We start from the raw sequence: 22,738 nt of genomic DNA on the forward strand, positions 1-22,738 counted from the left end.
ATGGCAGTGATGAATCTTGCATCTGAAACAAGAGAGGTTCCCAACCCTGTCTGTCCACTCAGCAGGGTCACACGAGCTATAGGAGTGGGTGCGGAGAGGGGTGTGCTCATCCTAGAATCTAGCAGGACACGGGCACCCTGGGGCTCCAAAGGCAAGGTGCATTGCCTGGCATAGGGGAGGACTTCCTGTGCTACCCGATGAAGGAAAATTGTTTTACAAGGTGCCACCTACCAATGCATTTTTTTTTCAGTGGTCTTGATAGCTTATTTTTAAGGACACATTAATAATATTAATAGTATTAACATTCTTTGGATATTTTCAGACTAAACATACCCCTCTTGGACTAAAAATAGGTACCTCTGAAGGCAAAGCAGGACGCAGAGCCTGAATTGTGACACTGAACGTGTTTTGAGCATTTACTTGTGATGAGTAGTGATTTATGCACATCTCATTTAGTCTGCACGAGAATTCTACAAGAGGTACTATTATACCCTTCTTAGACATGAGAAAACTGGGGCCCACAGAAGTTTAATAACCTTGGTCTATGCTGACATTAACTCTTAGCACCAAAGCTTCGGCTCTGGTAGCCTCACTGTGGGATGCAGCATTCATTTTTTCTATTGTTTGGACTCCTTTCCTGCGTTCTTTCTGCTCTTTTTCCCATTTCTTCTCCTGCTTCCACACAGACCAGAAGTAAAGCATCCTCTCTTATAGTAACGTGGGTGCCAGACTCGTTAGGGTACCATCCATCAGTCTTCCTGGCATTCCAAAACAACACAAAGTGAAGACAAAATACGTCTGTTTCATAGAGAAAAGGCTATGTGTGCATATGTTTGTCTTGAGCCCGACAGAGCATTATTGGCAAAGCCTGTCACCCCTCTTCTCTGTTGTTCGAGGAAGCTTTAGGGGCAATCCAAGGTAGAGAACCCTCAAAACTGATTTCCTCGTGTCTTCTTTGGAAACTGTTTCTAAAAGGGCTTTGTGCACATCTGTGCCACGGAAACTGTGAAGCAGCTTTTTTAGCTGTGGGCACTGGTGTTGGCTTATCCATCCCTGTCTCCCTTCTCCAGCCTCTGCTCTTGTGAGGAAGTCCAGCTGCGTAAAGGCCAGCTCTTGGCTATAAAGCACGTAGCTGACTCCGTTTGTTTGAAAGCTGGTAAGAAATGAGGAAGACAGCCAAGGCGCTGACCTTTTCCCTGACACAGCCACTTAGGTAATCCAGTCCAGGTTCCTTCGTGGGCTGTAGAACAAAAGAACACAGTACACCCATCACATCTTCAGAGAATGGAAATGCTGCTGGGCTTGCTTTCCTCCTTCTGTGAATAAATTCTGATTTCTTATCTGTTGGAGGGCTCCAAGAAAGAAAAGTCTTATAAAATCTCCAATAGGAGGAAGTGGTTCTCTGCAAAACACTCCCAAAGTCTGGACTTAGAGGAGGCAGCTTTCTTGAGACTCCACCAGACTCACTGCCTCAAGCTCGTTCAGTAGAACTTTTCCGGCCCAGCGATCCTCAGCCCGCTGCAGGGTAGAAATCATCTCATCTCAGCCAGCCGCAATTCACAGTGAAACTATGGATTACGACCTAACCGCCTGAAATTACGGCTACACAGCAGCCGCTCCTCCGTTATCATCAGCGGAACAGGCTCGTTCTTTTATGGCTAATAATGTTTCTCATCCTACTCAGGACTCCGGTGCCACCTTTCTTTCGTGCTTGTCACTCATCTGTGGACCACATTCACAGATGCCTTCATCAGCACGCTCGGTCGTCTCGTTGTCTGTGCTCCTACCATGGTCCTGGGAGAGCGAAGGGCCAGTAGCTGCTCTGCTTACCCCTGCCCCTGCCTCACTGTCCCGGTGAACTGCCCGCCTTCCCAGAAAACTACCTCTGTGCCCATCCCAGAGATCTTTGTCCGCGACAGACTCTTCCTCCTCGCCAGCATCTCGCTCTCTGGCTCTGCACAATCTCTCAGGCTCCCGACTGCCCATCTTTGTATTTACTTTCTTTCATTTGTTTTTCTTTTCAATTTGGCCTGCGGGGCAGAGAAATAAGCTAATTATATCCCTCTGTTAAAGCATACTCATTGATTGTGAAAAGGCCCTCTTTTAATTTATGTATTGCTTTTCTCTCCCACTCCCTCTCCCTCACTTTTATGTGTGTACTTGTACACAATGTTTTGTGTGTTGTTTTTAATTTACATCAGTCGTGTGGTGCTGTAGACTTTTTTCTTTGTTTCCCCCGAGCGCTCTGATTTTTAAGGTCTGTCCATGTCGCTGTGTATGCATGAGGTCTGATGGCCTCCTGACATTCTGTCGTGTCCCCACCATGGTTACCGCGCCTGACATCCAGACCTCCCACTACCACAAATAGCGCTCCAGTGCATAGTCCCGTGCACATGTCCTCTTTGGTCCTGTGTGGAAATTCCTCTGGAATACATGTCCGGGAGTGAGGTTGCAGAGTCCTGGGGTGTGCATGTTCTTACTTGGACCAAATCCTGCAGTGCGGCTTTCCAGACTGGCCCACCCATCTGTCCGCTCACCAGCAGCATAGGAAGGTTCCTTCTGCCCCTACATCTCCGCCAGTTTTTGTGCTTATCATTATTCCTCTTACCCCATTCTTTTTCTGAGTTCAATGTTCTAATTCCTGAAAAGCCTGTGTCCTTGGGAAGTTCTTCCAGCAAAGGTCTACGGGTGCCTAATTCTTAATCTTTGAGAATATCTTTATTTTTTCCCACACTCTTCATGATAGGGGTATAGTTTCTTCTTGTTGCTTAGACAGATAACCACCAACAGTGGCGTAAAATAACACAGATTTATTAATCAGAGTGTCATCAGGGCTGTGTTCCTTCTCAGTTGTGCTTCCTCATTCCTGCAAATTCCCTCTTGCCACGTAAGGTAATATATTCACAGGTTTCCAGGATTCAGGTGTGGACATCTTTGGGGGTCATTACTCAGCCTACTGTAGTAGGCCAGGTATTGGATTTTAGGGTGACAGTTTTATTGGCGATGTTCAACAGATTGTATTGAGACCGACACTGTGTCAGACACTGTTCAATGTGTTGAATACAGTAGTGAGTGAAACAAACCTACCCCCCTGCCCCAGAGCCTGTGTCATCTCTCCCCACCTGACAGCTTTAAGATTCTCTCTTTATCCTTTCCCCTCGCCCTACATTTGCACCGCAGTGTTTCTAGATACGCCGTGTTTTCATCCTCTTCTTCCAGTTAGCACCAGCTGCATAACAAACCACCCCAAACATGGAGACCTAAAACAACAATCATTTACTGTTAACTGCATCTTCCTGGGAATGACTGGGCTCCAGTGGACTGTTCTCTCTCTTGGGCTCAGATGTGGTCGCAGTCAGATGGTGGCTGGAGCCAGAGTCGTCTTGAAGGGTTCCTTACTCGTTTGTCTGGTGGGTGAGGCTAGCTGCTGTCTGGACCTTAGCAGGGACTGTTGGTCAGAGCACCCACAAGCATCCTCTCCGTGTGGCTTGTGCTTCCTCACGACAGAGTCGGCGGCGTGTAAGGGCCAGCATCCCAAGAGAGAGCTTGGCAAAATTGTATTGCCTTTTCTAACCTAGCCTTGGAAGTTATGTGGTAGCACTTTCACTACACTCTGTTCATCAGATGCAATCTCTCAGGCCGGGCGTGTGCAACGAGAGGGGAACTAGAGTCCAGTGATGGAGAGACTATCAAAGCATTTGCAGACACATCTAAAAACTGCCACAACTACTTAGCACCTGACATGATACTTAGGTCTCGGGACTTACATTGGTCTCTACATCTGGAAAGCTCACCTGTTCTCTTTTCAAATAGCGTTTCTCTGTCATTATCTGTGTTCCTGTCCTCTGGAACTCCTTTAAAAGTGTGTTGAAAGGCCCTCCCTGGTGGCGCAGTGGTTAAGAATCTGCCTGCCGATGCAGGGGATGCAGGTTCGAGCCCTGGTCCGGGAAGATCCCACACGCTGCGGAGCGGCTGGGCCCATGAGCCACGGCCGCTGAGCCTGTGCGTCTGGAGCCTGTGCTCTGCAACAGGAGAGGACACAACGGCGAGAGGCCCGTGTACCGTAAAAAAAAAAAAAGAAAAAAGTGTGTTGAAGCCTCTCAGTGACACTTGCATATTTTGTCCTTCTTTAGCTGCCCATGCTGTGTTCTGAATTCTCTGTACTGTGCTCCTGTTCACTACTTCTCTTTCCAGTTTTATCCAGTCTAAAGCTTAACCCGTACACTGATTTTATTTCATTGACTATGTTTTCCATGGGCTTTTTTTTCATCTACCTATTCTTGTTTGATATCTGCCTATTTTTGTTTCGTAATTTATTGTGTACAGAAATAATTCCTTTTATCTCTTTAAGGGCCCTAAACATACTTGTAATTGTGATGTGGTTTACTGGTTGCTGTATTCTGATTTCTCCTCCAGTGGAATCATCTCCTGATTTAGCCTGCTGGCTCTCCTGTCTCATCCTCCTCTCCCTGCAGTCATCCTTCCATGTCAAGCAGCTCCATGGTCCTGGGCTCCTAGTCATGGGAGGCTTAAGTCTCTTCCTGTTCTCTAATGATATTGGGTGGTTTACCAGTTAGGTTTCTGGGGCAGTGAGTGGCCTGGCAAAATCCAGACCAGTTTTCAGTGTGAATTTGTAAGATTGGGGTCCCACACTAGGGAGCTAGGATAAACTTGGATTGCACACCCAAATGTGTCACAGGTCTGAGATGTTGGTTTCTTAGGCTTAACCCATCTGCACAGCCCAGGGACTCCTTTCCGGCTTCCGGGGCAACGCGCTGAGTCCGCTTCTCACAGATGGGTCGGGCAGGAAGGCTCCCAGCTTGATGCTGGAGGATCAGCTCAAAAAGCCTGACCTGCAGGGGCCCCTGTCCCTCTCCCCGCCCCACACCCCGGCGTGCACACTCCACGCCCTGCTCTCCATCCCACGGCTCCCTCCTAACCTCTCTAACCTTATTTTTCACTTCATTTCTGGCACCTGGAGATTTTACTATCTTTCTTTGAACCTTGGCAATGAATTTCTTTCTCGTTGTTCCTTTTTATGCAGCGTTTCTATGCATTTTTCATAGGAGGACTGTCTGTTTACTTTAGCTGAGGCCGTCATATGCTGGAAATTTCCATTTCTGTATACAGACAGTTACCCCTCCTGTTTCCAGCCCTACCTCTCATTCTTGTCCTTCGTAGTACCTGCTGAGGCTGCATCTAAACCCTGCCAACCTTCTTCTGGGTAGATTGGCCACCTCCCCTCGTATAGTTTATAGAATTTGCCTTTTTCCATTTTGTTTCTTTCATCAGTACTCTTCCTTCCACTCTGCTTTTAAGGAATGCGCCCAAATCCTCTGTCTGCTAATGCCCCAAGCACATTCTTTTCACTGTTATGGTTTTGATTCTTTTTTTATTCTTTACTACCATTTTCATGAGGTCTCTGGGGTTTGAAGAAAATAATGCCTTGAGTCAGTCTGCTGTCTAGAATGAAAAAGCTCAGCCGACTTCTCAGTGCTGTTGGGTAAGCCTCTCTCTCTCTCTTTCTCTCTCTCTCTCTCTCTCTCTCTCTCTCTCTCTCTCTCTCTCTCTCTGTCTTTGTCTGTCTGTCTCTCTCTCTCTCTCTTTGGGTTATCGGTCAGCTTCCTTTCTCATTTCTGACAGCTACTATTCCCTCCTTCTCTCCTAGAAGAGGACCTTAACTCTTGTCTCTAAGAGAGACAAAAGCCATCAGGTGGGAGCCTCCTGTTTCCCATCCTCATTCTCCAGTCTGCAAACACACCTTTCTTATTATCTATCCTTACCTCTTCTTTCTCTCTTAGAGCAAAAGCCGCCCCTTCCTACTGTCCTCAGTTGAGCCTTCGGTCCAACCAGCTACTTAGAGTCTCTCCTCCCACCCACATGGCTGCACCTTTTCCCTTGGCAACTATATCCACATGTAGAAGTCCAGTTCTGATCTCCTTCCCTCGGATTATATTTCTAAATGTTGACTGAATATCCTTCTTCACACATCTGATGGTTTCCTCAAATTCAATATATCCAAAGTTGGCATCTTTGTTTATCTCTGAGAAATCAGCTGCTTATGTTTTCACCATTTTGCTGAGTAATACCATGATCTGCTAAGTCGTTCCAGCCACAAGTTTGGGTATCTCGTCCCTTTCTTGAATCGTTCTAGAACTGCATTGACCAATACAGTAGCTACTAGCCGTGCAAAACTATGTTAATTTGAATTTCAATTAAGTAAAATACAGTACAATTAAAAATAAAGTTCCTTAGGTATACTAGGCGCATTGCATGTGGCTTGTGGCCACCGTTGTGGACAGTAGGGCTATAGAACATTCCCGTTGTTACAGAAAGTTCTATTGGACGATGCTGGCCTAGGGAGTATTAGGCATCTTTGCTCCCACTTCACTGACTGTATTTGAGCCCTCATCATTTCTCATGTGCAGCTTTGACTCACTTCCTTTCTCTTCCTCAATCCAGTCCATTCTCTTCTCTAATAAAATGATTTTATGAAGCCCTTTTCGCTCTTTGGGAAGTCATTGAACTCTAAGCGAGAGAAGCAGAGTCCTGGCATTTTACTGTCATTTCCTTCCTTGAACCTTCAGAGCCCCCCATGCCTTTTCCTCTTTCTATTTGCTTGTTAAACAGCTACCCAACCTTCCAGATTGCACGCCGGCGTTTCCTACTCTGGGAAGGCAGAATAATGCTTCTTTCACAATGCGGACACTCCTTGTTGGTATCCCTTCTCAGAGCATGTTTCACGAGGTGTCTGGCTAGGGCAGACATCTGAGCCTAGGACTCTGAGCCACTGAAAGACGAGAATCTCACCTTCATACTCTGCAGGTTTCAAATGTACGTAACAGACAAACTTCTCTTCTGGGCCTCTAGATGGGGCCTGGCTACATACTCACTTTAGGAGAAATGAGAAAATGGCCACTGAAGTCGTGTTCTGTGTTCTGCTGTTGAAGATGTCAACAGCAATTGGGAAAGGCTTTATGGGTGATGAATTACTTTCCCACAGTATCGATTCCTACTTAGGGTTCCTGTGATTCCCAGCTACCCCCTGACTCCAAACCACATATCTGGTTGAAAGAAAGATATTTTCTTTAATAACATATCTTCAGTGAAAGGATGGGTATATTAGTTAATTACCTCAAACTTAGTGACATAAAACAACAAAAACGTATTCTCTCACCGTTCTGGAGTCTACAAAATCAGGGTGTTGGCAGGGCTGCACTTCCTCCAAGGGCTCTAGAGAGAATCCTTTCTCGCCTCTTCCAGCTTCTGGTAGCCCTTGACTTGTGGCCAATCCCTGCCTCCGTCTTCACACGGCCTTCTTCTTTGTGTGTCTGTGTCTCAAATCTCCTTCTCTTTTTTCTTACAAGAACGCCAGTCATTGGATTTAGGACCCACCCTAAATCCAGGATGATTTCATCTTGAGATCCTTAGTTTAATTACATCTACAAAGACCGTATTTCCAAATAAGGTCCCATTCACAGGTACTGGGGGTTTAGAACTTGGATATATCTTTTGAGGGGGACACAATTCCACTTACTACAATGGGTAAGAATAAAAGCGAGGACTCTAACAGCAGTCTCTCTCCCCTCTCCTAAGCCTTACCTAAGCTGAATCAGCAGATTGGTTATAGCCTTCATTTCTGTGCATTTATTCATTTAAATTAAGACCCCACCTCCCAAGCCAGAAGAGAGAGGCTATTTAACTCAACCAGCTGTCTCTCCATCACAGACTCACTCCACCCCCTTCAGCTGGATTTTTTTTCACTGCCTAACCATGATCATTAATTAATAAAGCGTAGACCAAAATAAGCATGGTTATCACCCTTTAGTTTTCAAAGACATTCTCTGCGTCCAGAACTTTTAATATGAGAATGGGTATTTAGATTTAGAAATCATTTTCAGCATGCGTGCCCATGCACAAGCACACCATGGGAAATGACTAGAAGCTCTTACTCTGTAGAGTAAGAAAGGACATAGGTACTTTTTCTGGCTTCATTTTTCAGTGTCATCTAAATTTTCTACAGTGGACATGTTTGACTTTAGTGATTAGAAGAAGAAACTTTTTTTTATAACATGGGTAGTTTTAATGACGCTTTTATAAAATGCCCAGGGCCATTTTTGCTTTTTTAAAAGAGAGATGAGTGGGCCAGTTGAGATTCTAGGAAGCCCAGACCACTGATTGTTTTGGGAATGATTCAGACACTTTTTAGATTTGGGAGTGGTGTTAACACTGTTGATTATTCAGAACCTCGTCAGACTCTCACAGTGGTAGAACTTGAAATCCATGGTCTCTACCAGAGTGGTTTCCCCGGTGCCAGGAAGCTGGCCTGATGGAAAAATGGGTCCTGTCCCTCTGCCATGGGGCACAGAGAGGCACAGTTTATCGGGACCATTCCAGAATGAGCCTTATAATCTCTCACCAGCAATACCACTTGACTTTGACAGGCATGTGTTTTTCTAGTCTTTAAACTATTTTGAGGGCAACTCTGTGTCTGGCCCTTTATGAGGATGACACACATTTCTGTTAACCCCCAGTTACTGGAAGCCGCAGCAGAGACAGCTTTCAGGCACTTTTGAGCTGTTTCACCATTGAATGTAGTTCTCTCTGGGGGAATTTTCCTATTTTGGCTTCTAATATGCTGATGAATTATTGAAATTTCAATTACTTTTGGTTCCCAGTTTAGCAGAGTGGAGACATGCAAGATATTGAATACGAAAAGCTCTCCAGTTGCTTTTAGAGAAGGGTTTGCTTGGAAGGGTTTGGCGTCAGGGCTGGCAGAGGTGCAGCCCTGCTCCTTCTGTGTCGGGGACTAAAGTACCACGTGGCCTTGGCAGTCCCTTAGGTCACTGCTGCTCAAGGTGCGAGTCCCTAACCGGGACCTGGCATCTGCATCTCCTGGGAGCTTGTTAGATACACAGACTCCTTAGGCTTGGTCTCTACCTACTAATCAGAATCCCTGAGAGTGGCACCCTGGGCTCTGTGTTTTAACAAGCCCTCTGGGACATCCTGGTACACTGACAAGTTGGAGAAACCCTGCCTTAGATGTCCTGGTGCTAATTTTTCCCAGTGGGGTCTGGTGCCCATTTGTAAGGGCCCTTGGATGCTTCAGTCAGTGTGCCCTTTAAGATAGACACTGTACGTAATGATGAAACTGTGATCAAGGTCATCAGAGAGACCAGTTTCTAACAGTCATCTTCATTTGCTTGGAGCACTTCTCTCTTTGGAAGTCCGTGAGCCGTAACCATAGAGAAGCAGAATTTGGACATTTAAATTCTGTGCAGGTAAATGTGTGTTCTAAATGTAATTGAAAGGGCCCTGTGTTTCTCTGTACCGAAGGGCTATTTAGATATTCCTTCCCACTGTCCCCAGGATAATGTCATCTCGAAGTCCCTTGGAGAGAAGCCATGGGTACCATCTCTGCCTCATCACCTTAGCCTCACCTCCTTCCCAGGGCAGGTCTCTCTCCTACACCGTGCACACTGAATAACTTGCAGTTCTTCAGACACAGTGTGTCATCCAAGCTACTCTCCCTGCCCCACCACCAAAGCCAGCCCCTTACTCATCTCATCCCTGAAGCCCTGCTCACCTGTGAGGCTCTACTCAAGGATGGCTCCCTAATGACTTCAGGTGGAGTCACTCTCTTCGCCTTTTCTGCTTCCTGCAAACTCTGGATAGATATTTATGGCATGCGGGTGCGCTTGTGTTGAAATTGTCTCTCTCCGCTGAGCTCCGAGGTCCACGCGAGTACAGATTTCATCCTGGGTTCTGTCTCTTGTGCCCATATGTGTCAGGCACACGAGGCTGAATGAATAAACATCCCTCAAAGATGGTCATTCTACTTCTGCTGGAAGCTTCCAGTGCCTTAGGAAACATGTTCCCTTCGTACTTTCGAAGAACACATATACTTGGCCAGCACGTGGCGGACTAGTTAAGAACAGCAGTGCATTCTATGTGGACTCAACCGACTTAGCTTTTCAGGGAAGCCGGTTTCTTAACGTAAATGAAAGCTCTGCTCTCCCCTCCGCCAATCTGGCTGTTCTCTTTGGCCGGGGAGCCCGCCCGCTGTATCTGAAGGTGTTCTTTTTTCAGGTTCGAGAGCTTCAAACCAGACTGCAGAGTGTGCAGGCCACAGGGCCCTCCAGCCCTGGCCGCCTCACTTCCGCCAGTCGCCCTGTTAACCCCAGCACCGGAGAGCTGAGCACAAGCAGCAGCAGCAATGACATCCCCATCGCCAAGGTGAGCTCCCGGGGACGGCAGGGACACCTCCTGTTATCTGGCTGCCCCAGCCTCCGTGGAGCAGGGCCGCTGTGCAGGCATGCAGTTAGCTCAGCTGGCCCCCAGGGGCTTCCTGGGGTCCCGCACAGGCCTCCTGTGCTGGACCTGCAGGGAGAGATAACCCACTAATGGTTTTTTGTTTGTTTGTTTGTTTTTGCGGTAGGCTGCCTCTCACTGTTGTGGCCTCTCCCATTGCGGAGCGCAGGCTCAGCGGCCATGGCTCACGGGCCCAGCTGCTCCGTGGCATGTGGGATCTTCCCGGACTGGGGCATGAACCCGTGTCCCCTGCATCGGCAGGCGGACTCTCAACCACTGCGCCACCAGGGAAGCCCCCCCACTAATGTTTTAAGTCTCTCTCGGCTACAGGCTGGACCCAGCTCTCATTAATCAGCCAGCTGGAGCATGTCACAGCTGACAGGTCGTTGTGGAGAGTAAGATGTTTTGTCAGGCTCTGCAGTGCGAAGGGGTGGGCGGAGAGCTGCTCTCGAGGATCAAGGTTCAGCCCAGGAGGGGGACCCTGAGTAATGAACCAATGATCTCCCCGCTCACGGGACTGACAGCCCTGCCAGCAGAAAAATAGATTGTGATGGGCAGGCCCTGGCAGCTGTGAGAAGTAGCCCCTCCGTTCTCAGCCACAGCACCCCCCGCCCTGCTCCTAAGTTGAGTCTGCCCCAGACAGACTGTTCGAACGATACACGTCCTCTCCCCGGTAGCCCTACCAGTCTCCGCAAGAAGGTTGGTTCTCAACCATCAAGTTTATTAAGTCAAGTCAAACCAGTGTTTCTCAACCAGAAGTGATTTTTGTCCCCCAGGGGTATTTGGCCATGTCTGGACACCTTTTTGATGGTCATGGCTGGAGTGCTACTGGCATCTTATGGCCAGAAGCCACGGATGCTGCTAAACACCCCACAATGCACAGAACAGTCCCTACAGCAAAGAATATCCAACCCAAAATGTCAAAAATGCTAAGGTGGAAAAACCGTGAGTTAAGCAGAAAAACTGGACAAGTGAGTCGTTTTTAAGACTTGATGAATCAGTTGAGTTGCTGCAGTTAAAGAGTAGCCCTGTATAAACAGAATCTCAACAGTGTATATGGGGAGTTATGTGTTGTGTTTTGAAAATTTTTTGTTTTGTTTTTTAAGATTGCTGAGAGAGTGAAGCTATCAAAGACCAGGTCCGAATCTTCATCGTCTGATCGGCCGGTCCTGGGCTCAGAAATCAGCAGCATAGGGGTGAGTGTTCATGACAAGCAAGGCAACAAAGTACCCAGTAAAGCTACACAGTGGTTTATCCATGATAGAAGAACTTCCAAAGTTCACCCCCAGTAAACCAGTTAGTTATAATAAGAAATCATACCTGATTTCCTTCCAAAGGATCCGATGAAAATGTATAGTGGTTTGCATGTGGTGAATCACCTCTTCAGCTTTAAGGGAGATTTTTTTTTCTCTAGCTGAAACCATTCAGAAAGAAATGATTTAGGTCTGGTTACTGGCAATGTAGATGAAAGTCTTAAAGTATCTGCTTTATATCACCCTGCTTCCCCAGAGATGGAGTGAGTCAGGAAGCTCTAAGAGAACTTTACCGTTCGCACATCCCTCTTGAAAGGGAAGGTGCTCTCCAGTGAGGAGGATTGCTGCCTTTGAAGTGTGGCCAGTGCTGTGACAGACCAGAACCTTCCAGCTCAGTACTAGAGTTTTCATTCGTAGAGCCCTGAACCCTGTGGGGCTGTAAGCTGATAAATGGTGAAAAGGGAATTTCAGCTCCCTGGGGACGTCCTTTAGAATTCTGGGGTAAGGCTGGGAAATCCAGCTTATTTGGTCCTCAGGGGTGGGGAAAACCTGAACAGCACTCTTAAGGCCCTAGTTTAGAGTTTTGTGCTGGGCAGAAATTGCATGCACCCAGATTCCATGCCAAAGCCAAATTATGAACATAAAGGAGTGGACGCTCCCCTTAACTACAACAGCCGGAGACAAGTCTGGGAGTGGCAGGGGGTTTCGGAAGGGAGAAGGATGTTCTGCCTCTGTTTAATATCCAGAATTTTAGGTCTCTAAACACTCATGATCCCACATGTCTGCTGCCCAGGATGCAGCTTAGAAGATGCCGCTTGCATTTTGACACTGTTTTATGTACTGTTTCACAGTAGTTAGCTTTTTATACTAGGATGATATTATACAAACGGAGGAAGATCAGGGTAGCTGTCTCCTGGTGCCTGATTCTCAAGGAACATCGGCTTTAAATTGTTTTGCGTGCAAAGCATGCCTGGGGACCAGCGTCCCTGAAGTGACGCTGTCCAGAGGGGGATTAATGCTCATCTGTACAGGTATCCAGCAGTGTGGCGGAGCACCTGGCCCACTCTCTTCAGGACTGCTCCAACATCCAAGAGATCTTCCAGACACTCTACTCCCATGGATCTGCCATCTCGGAAAGCAAAATTAGGGAGTTTGAGGTGGAAACGGAACGGTTGAATAGGTAAGGAGAAATTCTGCATATTTGGATGGTGGCACTGGGGGCAACTCCTTTCCCTTCCCAAAGATCAACTCAGGTTGGCTTATGTGTTGTGACATAGGGTGATGCTGTCAGGCTGGTGGGTGGGGAGTTTCCACCATCCTGTTCATCACAGGAGGGCTGGCTTCATGGGCATTGTGTGACCTGTCATCAAATGCACAGGGCCTCGTGCTTAAAAGGACCCTACACTTGCTTTACTGCTCTGCTGTCACTGTTTTAAATTCTTAATAATTTATGAAGCAGGGGCCCTGCCTTTTCATTTTGCAGTGGCCCTAGCAAATTAAGGAGCATGTCCCGGGAGCAGTCCATAAGGAATGACAAGTAGGTCAGGATGGCAAGATGGCTCCCAAGCATGCAGCCTGAGCTGCTGAGAACCACAGAGAGCAGCTCTGGGACGTGGACTCAGCACCCAGGGGTGCCTGGAGCCAGCAGAAGCCATCAGATGAAGGGGCTCCTGCAATGGAGCAGGCATGCTGGTCTAATCCTCCCTGCTCGAACTGAGGGTTGCCTAATTTTATTTATGCTTTTTGCAAATGTGCACATCCCCCCATCCCTACATCCTATCCTACTTAGTTCTGATTATCTAAGTAGGTCTAACTATCCTGCTTAGAATAATTCCCGTGTGTGTACCCAGTCTTACGGGTTCTTCCTCAATCTTATGCCAGAGGTGGTTTGAGTTTGTCCTCCTGCCTCTTGGCAAAGACTGGCTTGTGTGTTGTCCCAGCAATGAAAGAGAGCTGCTAAAAAAGCAAAAGAGAAGGACCAGGGGCAAGCCACGGCAACTACTCAGAAATTGGCTCCGCGGTGGCAGAATGGACTAGTGATGGCATCCAGGTGTGCTGTGGCTGCCCTGACCTAGCAATCTTCAGTGGGAGAGCATAGTCAGAATTGGAAAGGTTTACGAGCTAACCAGTAAGAACTGTGGATGCCATTCCCCTGGTGTATGGCAAACCTGAATAAATTGAATTATCCTTTTAGTCCTCCCTGATTTGAAGCTGTTTAATGTAGCACTTGAGAACCAAGGAAATACGGCTATCTAGGTCATTTTAAATCTTGAAATTAAATGGCTTCCTTATTAAATCCAAAATACTTAAGAGTGACAATCCCGATGATTGCCTTGTAGCAGTGAAGAAGCAGCCCTCTCAGTATCACAGGCAGAGGAATGCTTAAAAATTGGATCAGATATGCCCTTTGCAGTTTAATGAAGTCAGATGCCTCAGGGGCCCTCTGTGTAGTGAGGATCTCCTCTCTACAGATCCTGGGATTTAACAAGCCTCCGTTGTCGCTGAATTTGAGGGGAGGTTCCTTTCTCTTCAATTATATGCACCTAGGAGAGACCAAAGAAGGGGGAACTGTTTGGTGCTTGTAGCTCACGTTACCATGGAGTTTAACAGCTTACAAAAGGCTCCCCCACTGACAGCCTCTTAACCCTCAACTTGGGAGGGCAGAATAGTCCCATTTCGCAAATGAGAAAACAAAGGCTTTGACTTTGAATGACTTGCCTCAAGTCCAGAGCTGTTAAATAGCCCAGCTGATCGACCCCTGCCGTTCTACCTCACCTCCGTTGTTTTCTGTATTATCACAGCTACTGCTAGATCATGGGAATTCTTGTAAATAATCTACCAGTATGTTCTGGTGTCTGTTGTTTAACTACCTATCTCTGAGTTGGAGTCCTATTACCCTCCAAAAATATTACAGCCTTTAACTTGTGTTTGTGTTGGGGGGGGGGACAGGGGTGGGTGTCACGTCTACTCAAAAGTGTGTTTTCTCATTTAACAAATCTGTGTCAAGCACTTACTGTATGCTGGACTATTTGGATACAAAAGAAAGTAAAACAGACAAGATCCCTGCTTTCATGGAGCTATATCCTGTTAAGGGAGCTAGACAAAAAGCAGACGAATAAATAAGAGCGTAAGAAAGCTCCACATAAATAGGACACTGTGACAGAATAACAGGAAGGCTTCATTTTAGTAGGCAGCCAGGGAAGGCATCTCTGAAGGGGGGACATGTCAACTGAGATTTTCAGGGGAAAAAGGAACAGCCATTTGACAAACTAGGAGGAGACTTATGGGCCAGCTTACCAACTTCAAGGCTGGGAGGTGGTTGGCATGAAGTTAGAATTACCCAAATGCCCATGGAACTGAAATAGAATGAGTGAAAGAAGGAGTTCCATGAGATAAGGTGGCAGAATAGGCAGGGCTGGGTGGGATACAGATTTTGAGGCCATGGACAAAGTTTACTCTTTAAGTGTCATTGGAAGTTGTTAAAGGGTTTTACGTAGGGGAAGAACAGATCTGATTTAAATTTTGAAAGTTCACTCAGGTGTGAAGAATGGAAGGAGGTGGGCAGGAGTGGAAGCTGAGCCAGTTTTGCAGTGGACCAGCGTGGCCCAGGTGGTGGTGATGTGAAGGGGTCAGTATATGTTTGGTGGTAAAAACCCACAGATGTAAGAAAAAGGGATGGTCTCAAAGGAGAGTCTCGGGTGTCTTACTGGTGGTGTTGGGTACACGGTGGTGGCATTTACTGAGATGGAGAAGATGGAGGAACATAAGGTTTGAGCAAAATCCAGAGTCCCCTTTGGGAATGTTAGATTGGAGGTGTCCGTGTGAAACCCTGGATATGTGAGACTGGCACTCAGGAGAGAGGTCTGGACTGAAGAAATCTGGGAGCCATGGGAATATAAGGGCCTGTTAAAGTTGTGGCACTGGGTGAAATCACCCCCAGGGGGAGAGTGTTGATAGAAGAAGGGGCCCAGGATGGAGTCCTGAGGGAACATCAACCCTCACAGATTTTATAGAGAAGAGGGAGTCGGCAAAGGAGACAGAAGAGATGACCTTTCGGGTAGGAAGAAAACCAGTAGACACCTCTCATGACCCAAGTAAAGGAGAACGTTTCAAGAAGGAAGCCATACCGATTACAGGGGTACTGCCTGAGAAGGCCTGTAAGATAGAATTGACCACACGGAGGTCTGTGAGCTGAGTAAACAGTTTCATCTAATCAGTAGGGACTGAATGTAACTGGAGCAAGTTGAGAAGTAAACGAGAGAGTGGGGACAGTTTGAAGAAGTCTGAATGTGAACAAGGACAGAAAACTGTGTCCTTATGTTGAACTGACCTTGTTGTTGCCAGAGCCACACAGCGGTCTTAGCTGTACACTCACGGGACATGTCCTGCGTTGGCGAGTGTCTCCATAATCTGCTCTAAGATATGTGCCCCTAAGATTTATCCTCAAGGCAGATGACTTCCAAGCCCCTGAACATTTTGTGTGTGTGAAACCCTGTGTCTCTTTAAGACTTGGTGGTCAGAGTGCTACAGATGGGCATGTCCCATGGGAATGAATCATTGCACTCAGGTCATCAGTGTCGTGGGACAGAAAACGGAGGGGCTGAAGGCTTACCTTTTTCTGATTTGCTTTCTGACTTTGCCATGAACTTTCGCCCTGAACGCACAGTTCTGATTCCTATAAAACTTAAAGTTCCCGCCACTTATCCTACCAGTAGTTAGCAGTTAGGGGTCTGCCCAAGCTGGAAGGAGCTTTGGACACGATCCACAGTTCCCATTCAAAGGCCCCTTAAGTGTAGTTCCTTGTTCATTCACTGATTCATCTTTTGCTCCTGCCCCCTAGTGAGTGTTCTGAGTCAAGGATCTGGGGTCAAACTGCCTGGTTCAAATCCCAAGGATTAATTACCCTTTCCGTGCTGCCTCTGAGAAATGGGGATAATAATACTTTGTTCAGAGGGCTGTTGGGAGAGTTACTGATCAAGGGCTCAACAAATGGTAGCTATTACTGTGATTTCATTTGTCCCTGTGGACGGTGGTTCATCGAAGCATACCAGTTGTAACTCTCATGAGGGCCTGAGGTCACGTGGTTGGTTCCTTTCCTCGGTGTATCTACAGAGCCTAATGCAGTGCCTAGCAAATGGCTCATCTGTGGCTGGCTAGGAAATAACCAGGAGTTTATTTTTTATTTCTCATCCACACAGAATTTAGCGATTCTTCAGCTTGGAGCTTCTTCCTTCATTACTTCTCATCAGTTACATTTACTAAAACATCTTGACGAGCTCACATCCAACGTGCATTTTGGCCGGGATCTAGAGTCAATGGCTAAAGCCTTGGCAGATTCACGGCAGTCCTGGTGTAAAATTGTGCACGTGATTTTCCTTCCTTTGCAGCCGTATCGAACACCTCAAATCCCAAAATGACCTTCTGACCATAACCCTGGAAGAATGCAAAAGCAATGCCGAGGGAATGAGTATGCTGGTGGGGAAATACGAATCCAACGCCACCGCGCTGAGGCTGGCCCTGCAGTACAGGTAGGAGGTGGGGCGGGGCAGGCGAGTGGCCACTTCAATTTAGAAATACATCCATAGCACGCTTCTGCATGTAACCAGCAAATGCTAGTGTGCTAGATATCGAACATCACTTAGCACCCCGGTGGCAGCAATTAAGAAAATAAGGGTAATGAGTGTGGTGTTAGTAAACAGGTACGTTTCTGTTCGCCTGGTCAACTTAAATATTATTTCATTCGAGTAGTATCCCTCAGGATATCAAGTTTTGTGTTACATGTTCAAGTCTCGTTCTTTCTAATCTTTTTTTTCCCAGTCTTTATTCATACTCATATATATTTTACATTGTTGTAAATCTGGGGCACCCTCTTCCTTCAGTTTGTTACAGTTTTGTAATGTTGCTTAAAAGTCTCCATTTATTTTGACTGGCTGTATCCCCTACGTCAAGTTCATACGGTGTTATTACTCATTTCTCTAAAAGACATTTAGGCTTTTGCAGACTCTTGATATTGAAAATAATTCTATGGTGAATAATTGAAAACAAAAGCCTTCATTCTTGTGAGTATTTTCCTCAAGATAAAATCCCTGAAGCAGGAATTATAGGTCAAAGGGTATGAATATTTTCATGGCTCTTCAGGCGTGCTGCCAGTTTTTTCCCGTAAAAACAAACCAGTTGAAATGAATATGATTCATTCATTGATTAGCAAGTGGTATATGAATGTACCACTCTTATTTTCAGCTTCATTGGCTTTGGAATTTATCTATTTTTAAATTCCTGCTTGGTAAAAGCTACGAAACTATGCTTTATTGTTTTCATAGATTTATTAGTGTCACCACTTAGGCATATTTACCGAAGTCCCAGAGTAGCGATTGTATCTTACTCTTGGCATCCTTTACAAAGGTCAGTATTGTTTTAAGAAACATTGCTTCTTCAAAAAACGATATCAAACCTAAATATAGGAGACCAAAGCAAGAAAGCAATCCTACTAGTTGACAGACACAGCAAAGAACAGATAATCGTCTATGACAACTCTGGAAACAGGCTTTTCTGCACCGGCAGTCTGCCTTTCAGCCGTATGGAAGAAACAATGTCCCAGCGTCTCTAACTTGAAAGACCAACTAACTGCCCTTGAGAGGAGGAGCTGCCAGTACCCAGAGGCAGTCATTGGACCCTTTTCCTTATCTCTTAGTAAAGGAACTTGAAAGTCAAGACAATAAAAAACAGTCTGTTGGCTAATAAGTGTTGTGTAAAGCAAAGTTTCCCCTGCTCAGCTTGGAGAAGCTAATCAGTTCTTTGCTTGGGGGGGGGGGGGGGGGGTGAATTTCACTACTGCAGGCGTCTGACCAGGATGACTGAGGCATTAAGCACACACTCCATCCAGTACAGACGTGGGTCCATGTGGGGTCACAGGCAGCAGTGGCTTTCAAGAGGTCGCTCTTCGATCCTCTACCTGGTGTACCCAAAGAGAGACTAATGTTCTTCCTCTTAGAAATCCATTCTCAGATTCTTGTCAGAGGTTTTGTGAGTGTTTCATGAAACAGTTGTACAAACATCTAATAGAACTTTCTGTGATGATGGAACTGTGCTCTGTGCTATCCAATATGGTAACTGCTAGCCGCACATGGCTGTTACACATATGAAATGTGGCTACTGCAATGGAAGAACTGAATTTTTCATTTTATTTACCTTAAATTCTTTTTAATTTAAATATTCACATGCGGCTAGTGGCCATTCTATTGAATAGGTGGGTCTGGGTCAAAATAGTCCCCTTTCTAGGGTGCTATATGAATTACCTATTATTGTATGACTATTTATTACATCACAGTTTCTAGGGTCGGGAATCTGGGAATGATTTGTCTAGGTAGTTCTGGCTCAGGGTCTGTTACGAGGTTCTGGTCAAGCTCTCAGCCAGAGCTGCATCAGCTGAAACCTTAACTGGGGCTGGCAGATCTGCTTCAAAGAAGCTTTTGGGTAGGGTCCTCAACTGGCTGTTGGCTGGGCGCCTTAGTTCCTAACCACATGGGCCTCTCCATAGGGCTGCTCAAGTGTCTTCAAGGCATGGTAGCTGGCCTCCTCTAAAGAGGATGATCCAAGAGGGAAAGTGAAGGGAGGAGAGAGAGAGACCAGGATGGAAATCACCGTGTTTTTTAATAACCTAATCTCGGACATGACATCCCATGACTTCTGCCTTAGTCACACAGACCAACCCTGCAACAACGTGGAAGGGGATTATGCAAAGGCTGTGGATAGCAGTGTGTAGAGATCAGGGCGATTGGAGAGCATCTCGGAGGCTGGCTGTCAGGAACGTATTATCTTTCCCTTCGAGCTGATCATCAAAGGGCCAGCAGACTTGCCTCCCTCATCTTTATGGCTTCTCTTGTATTTTTCTAGATCCTAGTTTAAAGTTTAAAAAAAAAAAAAAAGGGTCAGGGGAGGGGGCCACATAACAGAGCAAGACCCTGGCTCTGGCCAGGAGTATCTCTGGGTATTTCCTTGCTGACATGGACGGCGAGGCTGAGAGCCAGGTCCCGAGCTGCTTCCCACCCCGGGCACGGCACTGCATTGGAGAGGCTCGCCATCCTCTGCCCAAGTTGAGGATGCCGTGTGCTTCTGTTTCAGTGAGCAGTGCATCGAAGCCTATGAACTCCTCCTGGCGCTGGCCGAGAGCGAGCAGAGCCTCATCCTGGGGCAGTTCCGCGCGGCTGGTGTGGGGTCGTCTCCTGGTAAGTGTGGCCGGAGTCCCTCCGTCCCCTTCCTTCCTCCTCACCCCCGCGCCTCTCTTGCTCTCCTGCCCCCATCTCGGCTGTTGGCATTGGCACGCCTCCCGACAACATGAAATTCCCTTGTCAAGTGTGTTTTTCATTTTTTCCTCATGACTGAGTGAGTAAATTGTTTATGTTGAATGCAGCAAGAACTGGAGTGGAAACAGCATTACAGACAAGTTAAAACAAACAAACCCTCTCAGGAAACGTACTCTCCCCGGCTGGCAGTAGAACCAGATGGAGTGGGAGGCCCAGGTTCACGATGAAAGGGACCAGCTTTCCCGCAGCCTCTCTCTGATGCTGGTTGTTGAGGGTCCCTTTGCTGCCCACAAGGCCTTTGCCTCTTGTGGCTGCTTTTGTTGGCTGTGCTTTTTCTCCAGGTTTGTTCCTTTGAGTAGGTTGGAAGCATGGGTTCCCCCTACCTGGTCTCCAGGTGTCGTGGGAATGCAGAGGAACGTTTCATACCTTGCTTTTGTCAGCCTCACCGAATGCGAGCCCTGGGAGCCCCGGGAGCCCCGGCCTGCCCCTGTGGGGGAGCAGAGGTGTTGCCAGCCCACCTCAAAGCCCTGCCTCTCCCTCACCCCAGGGGTCATGCGTCCTGTTGGCGTGATTCCTCCCTCCAGATCCACACTGCTTCCCACTGCTGACCCTCACTGTTGAGTAACTAGAAGGGCTATGAACTGAAAAAGACACGAGTGTGGCATCCTAGTTACCATCGTTTGCCAAAACTTCACCAGTGACTATGGCTGTGGGCATTGAGATGACATGAGGACAGTGGCAGTGGAAATAGTGTTTGGGAGGGAAGAAAGCTCCAGGGACAGCTGTTGCCATCTCTGATGCTGAGGCCTGCAAACTCCCTCAGCCTACACCTGATAACAGCAGCTTCTCCCGAGAAGGCCTGGCAGGTGAACAAAAAACTGACCAGACCACTCCAGAGTCAAAGGTGGGTGGCGTGGGCAGGCTGGGGACCAGGCCACCTGTCATGGACTGGCTTTTCCTTGCGGGCTGTGAGCCCACGTTAGAGTTAGTCCTTCCAGGACACACCTTGCAGAGAAGGTCGCCGTCGGGGTACCTCCAGAATGCATCCCTCTCCTCCTTGCCAGCTCCTTGCTCCCTGCCTGGGCTCTAGCTTTTGCACTGAACATTCACCTATTTTTCCTCCTTCAGTTTTGACATGGACAGGAATCTGAAGCAAGTCTGAAGGGAATGAAGTATCCTGGGTATTAATTTCCTGCTTCATATCCAAGTCACCCAGCGAGGAAGCAGGCCTCCATTTGTATGGGTGACCATCCTCCACCCCCCTCTCTGGGATTTCTGGGTTGTTGTTTTTTTTTTTTTAATAGGATTACCATCCCAGCCCAGAAGTAGAAACTCTGCCAGCATTTCCATTAGGAACCTCATTTTTCAGGGTCTTTTAACCAAACCATAAAACTTTATTCCTCCTCTTAAACAGATTCTAAAATGATCTTGGCCTGCTGTCAGGTTTTTTTGTTTTTTTTTTAATGTAAGTATTAAGGAAAATGATCAATTAAAGGAAAAAATCAATGATCTTATTTCCAGTTTGTATCAGAGGAATGTCTTAAACTGTTCCATCCTTGAAAGGTACCTTTTATGAGGCTTGTACCTACTCAGCACAGTTACTTGGAAGGAGCTGAAAAGACTTAAATAAATCTGCATTTTAAATATTTAAAATCAATAATAAAATGCCTTGTATTAACATAATCCTGGGTAGCTCATGGGTCTGTTTATAAAATGGGGCAGTCAGTAATACGCCTCTTCAGAATTCAGAGAGCAGTCAGTTGGTGCGACATATGTAAAATATCTTATTTGTGGAAGGAGAAAAAAGTATGAAAGTTGTCAGAGAAGTGGCCAGAGGGAGGTCCAGGGAATCTTAGCCTGCGGGACACGGACACCCACGTTTCCTCCCCCTCCTCTGTAAAGCAGAGTGTTGACTGACTTTTTAGCAGCTCCCTATTAAATCTCACTCTTCCATTCTGCTGACAATGGCTGCTGACCTGTCAGCCTGCCCTAACGTGCCATGTAGTTGCACAGGGAAGCAAGTACTAGTTGTAACATTTACCCACAGTGTCAGTTATTGTGGGTTTTTTCTTTGTTTCTTGTTGACTGCACAGGTGTTCATTCTAGATGATTTAGACCAGTGCTTTTCAAACTGGGCCTGGGAAGCTGGAGGAGTTTCTCTAGGCCTCAGTGGTGGGCATGGAGGGTGGAGAAGCTGAGTGTATGCCCCCCACCCCTGCCCACTTCAACCAGTTCCACATTTGCCAGTTCTATATCTTAGGCTTTGGCATAAGATTTTATATATACACACTTGGAAGATCATGGGTCTGGGCTGCAGAGGTAACAAACCAATGACTTATTTGGCCGGCATGGTTTTTGAAAACACAACAAGAACGTGACTGTCTCGGGCAGGGAATTCCCTGTCTGGCTCTGTGGTGGTGGCCACGACCCTGACGTCTTGCTCCAGCCCAGTTTCCTGGCCTCTGGAGGCAGGGGAGCTCGCCCCTGGCCATGACCTAGCTCAGAGAGAAAGGTCAGGGATAGCGTCCATAGAGGGCAGTCAGAGCCAGTCTCAAGGTCTCGTTTTAACCATTACTTTTGTGTCTCGTGCCTACACGAAGCTCTCAGCAAAGCTGCAGGTGGAGAGATCGTAAGGTTTGGCCTCAGTTTCTCCCTGGCCTCATTCACAGGGAAGTACCAACCAGCGCAGGGGAGAAGGGCCACACAGGAGACTTGGGGCTGGACGCGGGGAGCAGCAAGGAGCCTGGGGAATTAGAAAATCATAGGTTAGAGCTGGAAACAGACCACAGAGCTCCTACTGGCCAGCCCCTCATTTGTCGGGGAGGACCGTGGAGGCCAGAGCAGAGAAGATGCCTTCCTTGGTGCAGTTTC

The 22,738-nt window shown here is 47.0% G+C and overlaps 1 protein-coding gene across 2 annotated transcripts in view; it reads left to right on the forward strand.

Moving 5' to 3' along the window:
* Positions 1-22,738, forward strand: part of MCC (MCC regulator of WNT signaling pathway) — a 430,319-nt gene that overhangs the window by 368,840 nt on the left and 38,741 nt on the right. For both annotated transcript variants that reach the window (XM_065873958.1, XM_065873959.1), the window contains 5 exons: positions 10,090-10,236; positions 11,418-11,507; positions 12,596-12,744; positions 16,952-17,092; positions 19,686-19,789. In XM_065873958.1, coding sequence (XP_065730030.1) covers positions 10,090-10,236; positions 11,418-11,507; positions 12,596-12,744; positions 16,952-17,092; positions 19,686-19,789 — 631 coding nt within the window. The remainder of the gene's footprint in view (positions 1-10,089; positions 10,237-11,417; positions 11,508-12,595; positions 12,745-16,951; positions 17,093-19,685; positions 19,790-22,738) is intronic.

Source organism: Phocoena phocoena, chromosome 3, assembly GCF_963924675.1.
Source record: "Phocoena phocoena chromosome 3, mPhoPho1.1, whole genome shotgun sequence".
NCBI lineage: Eukaryota > Metazoa > Chordata > Mammalia > Artiodactyla > Phocoenidae > Phocoena > Phocoena phocoena.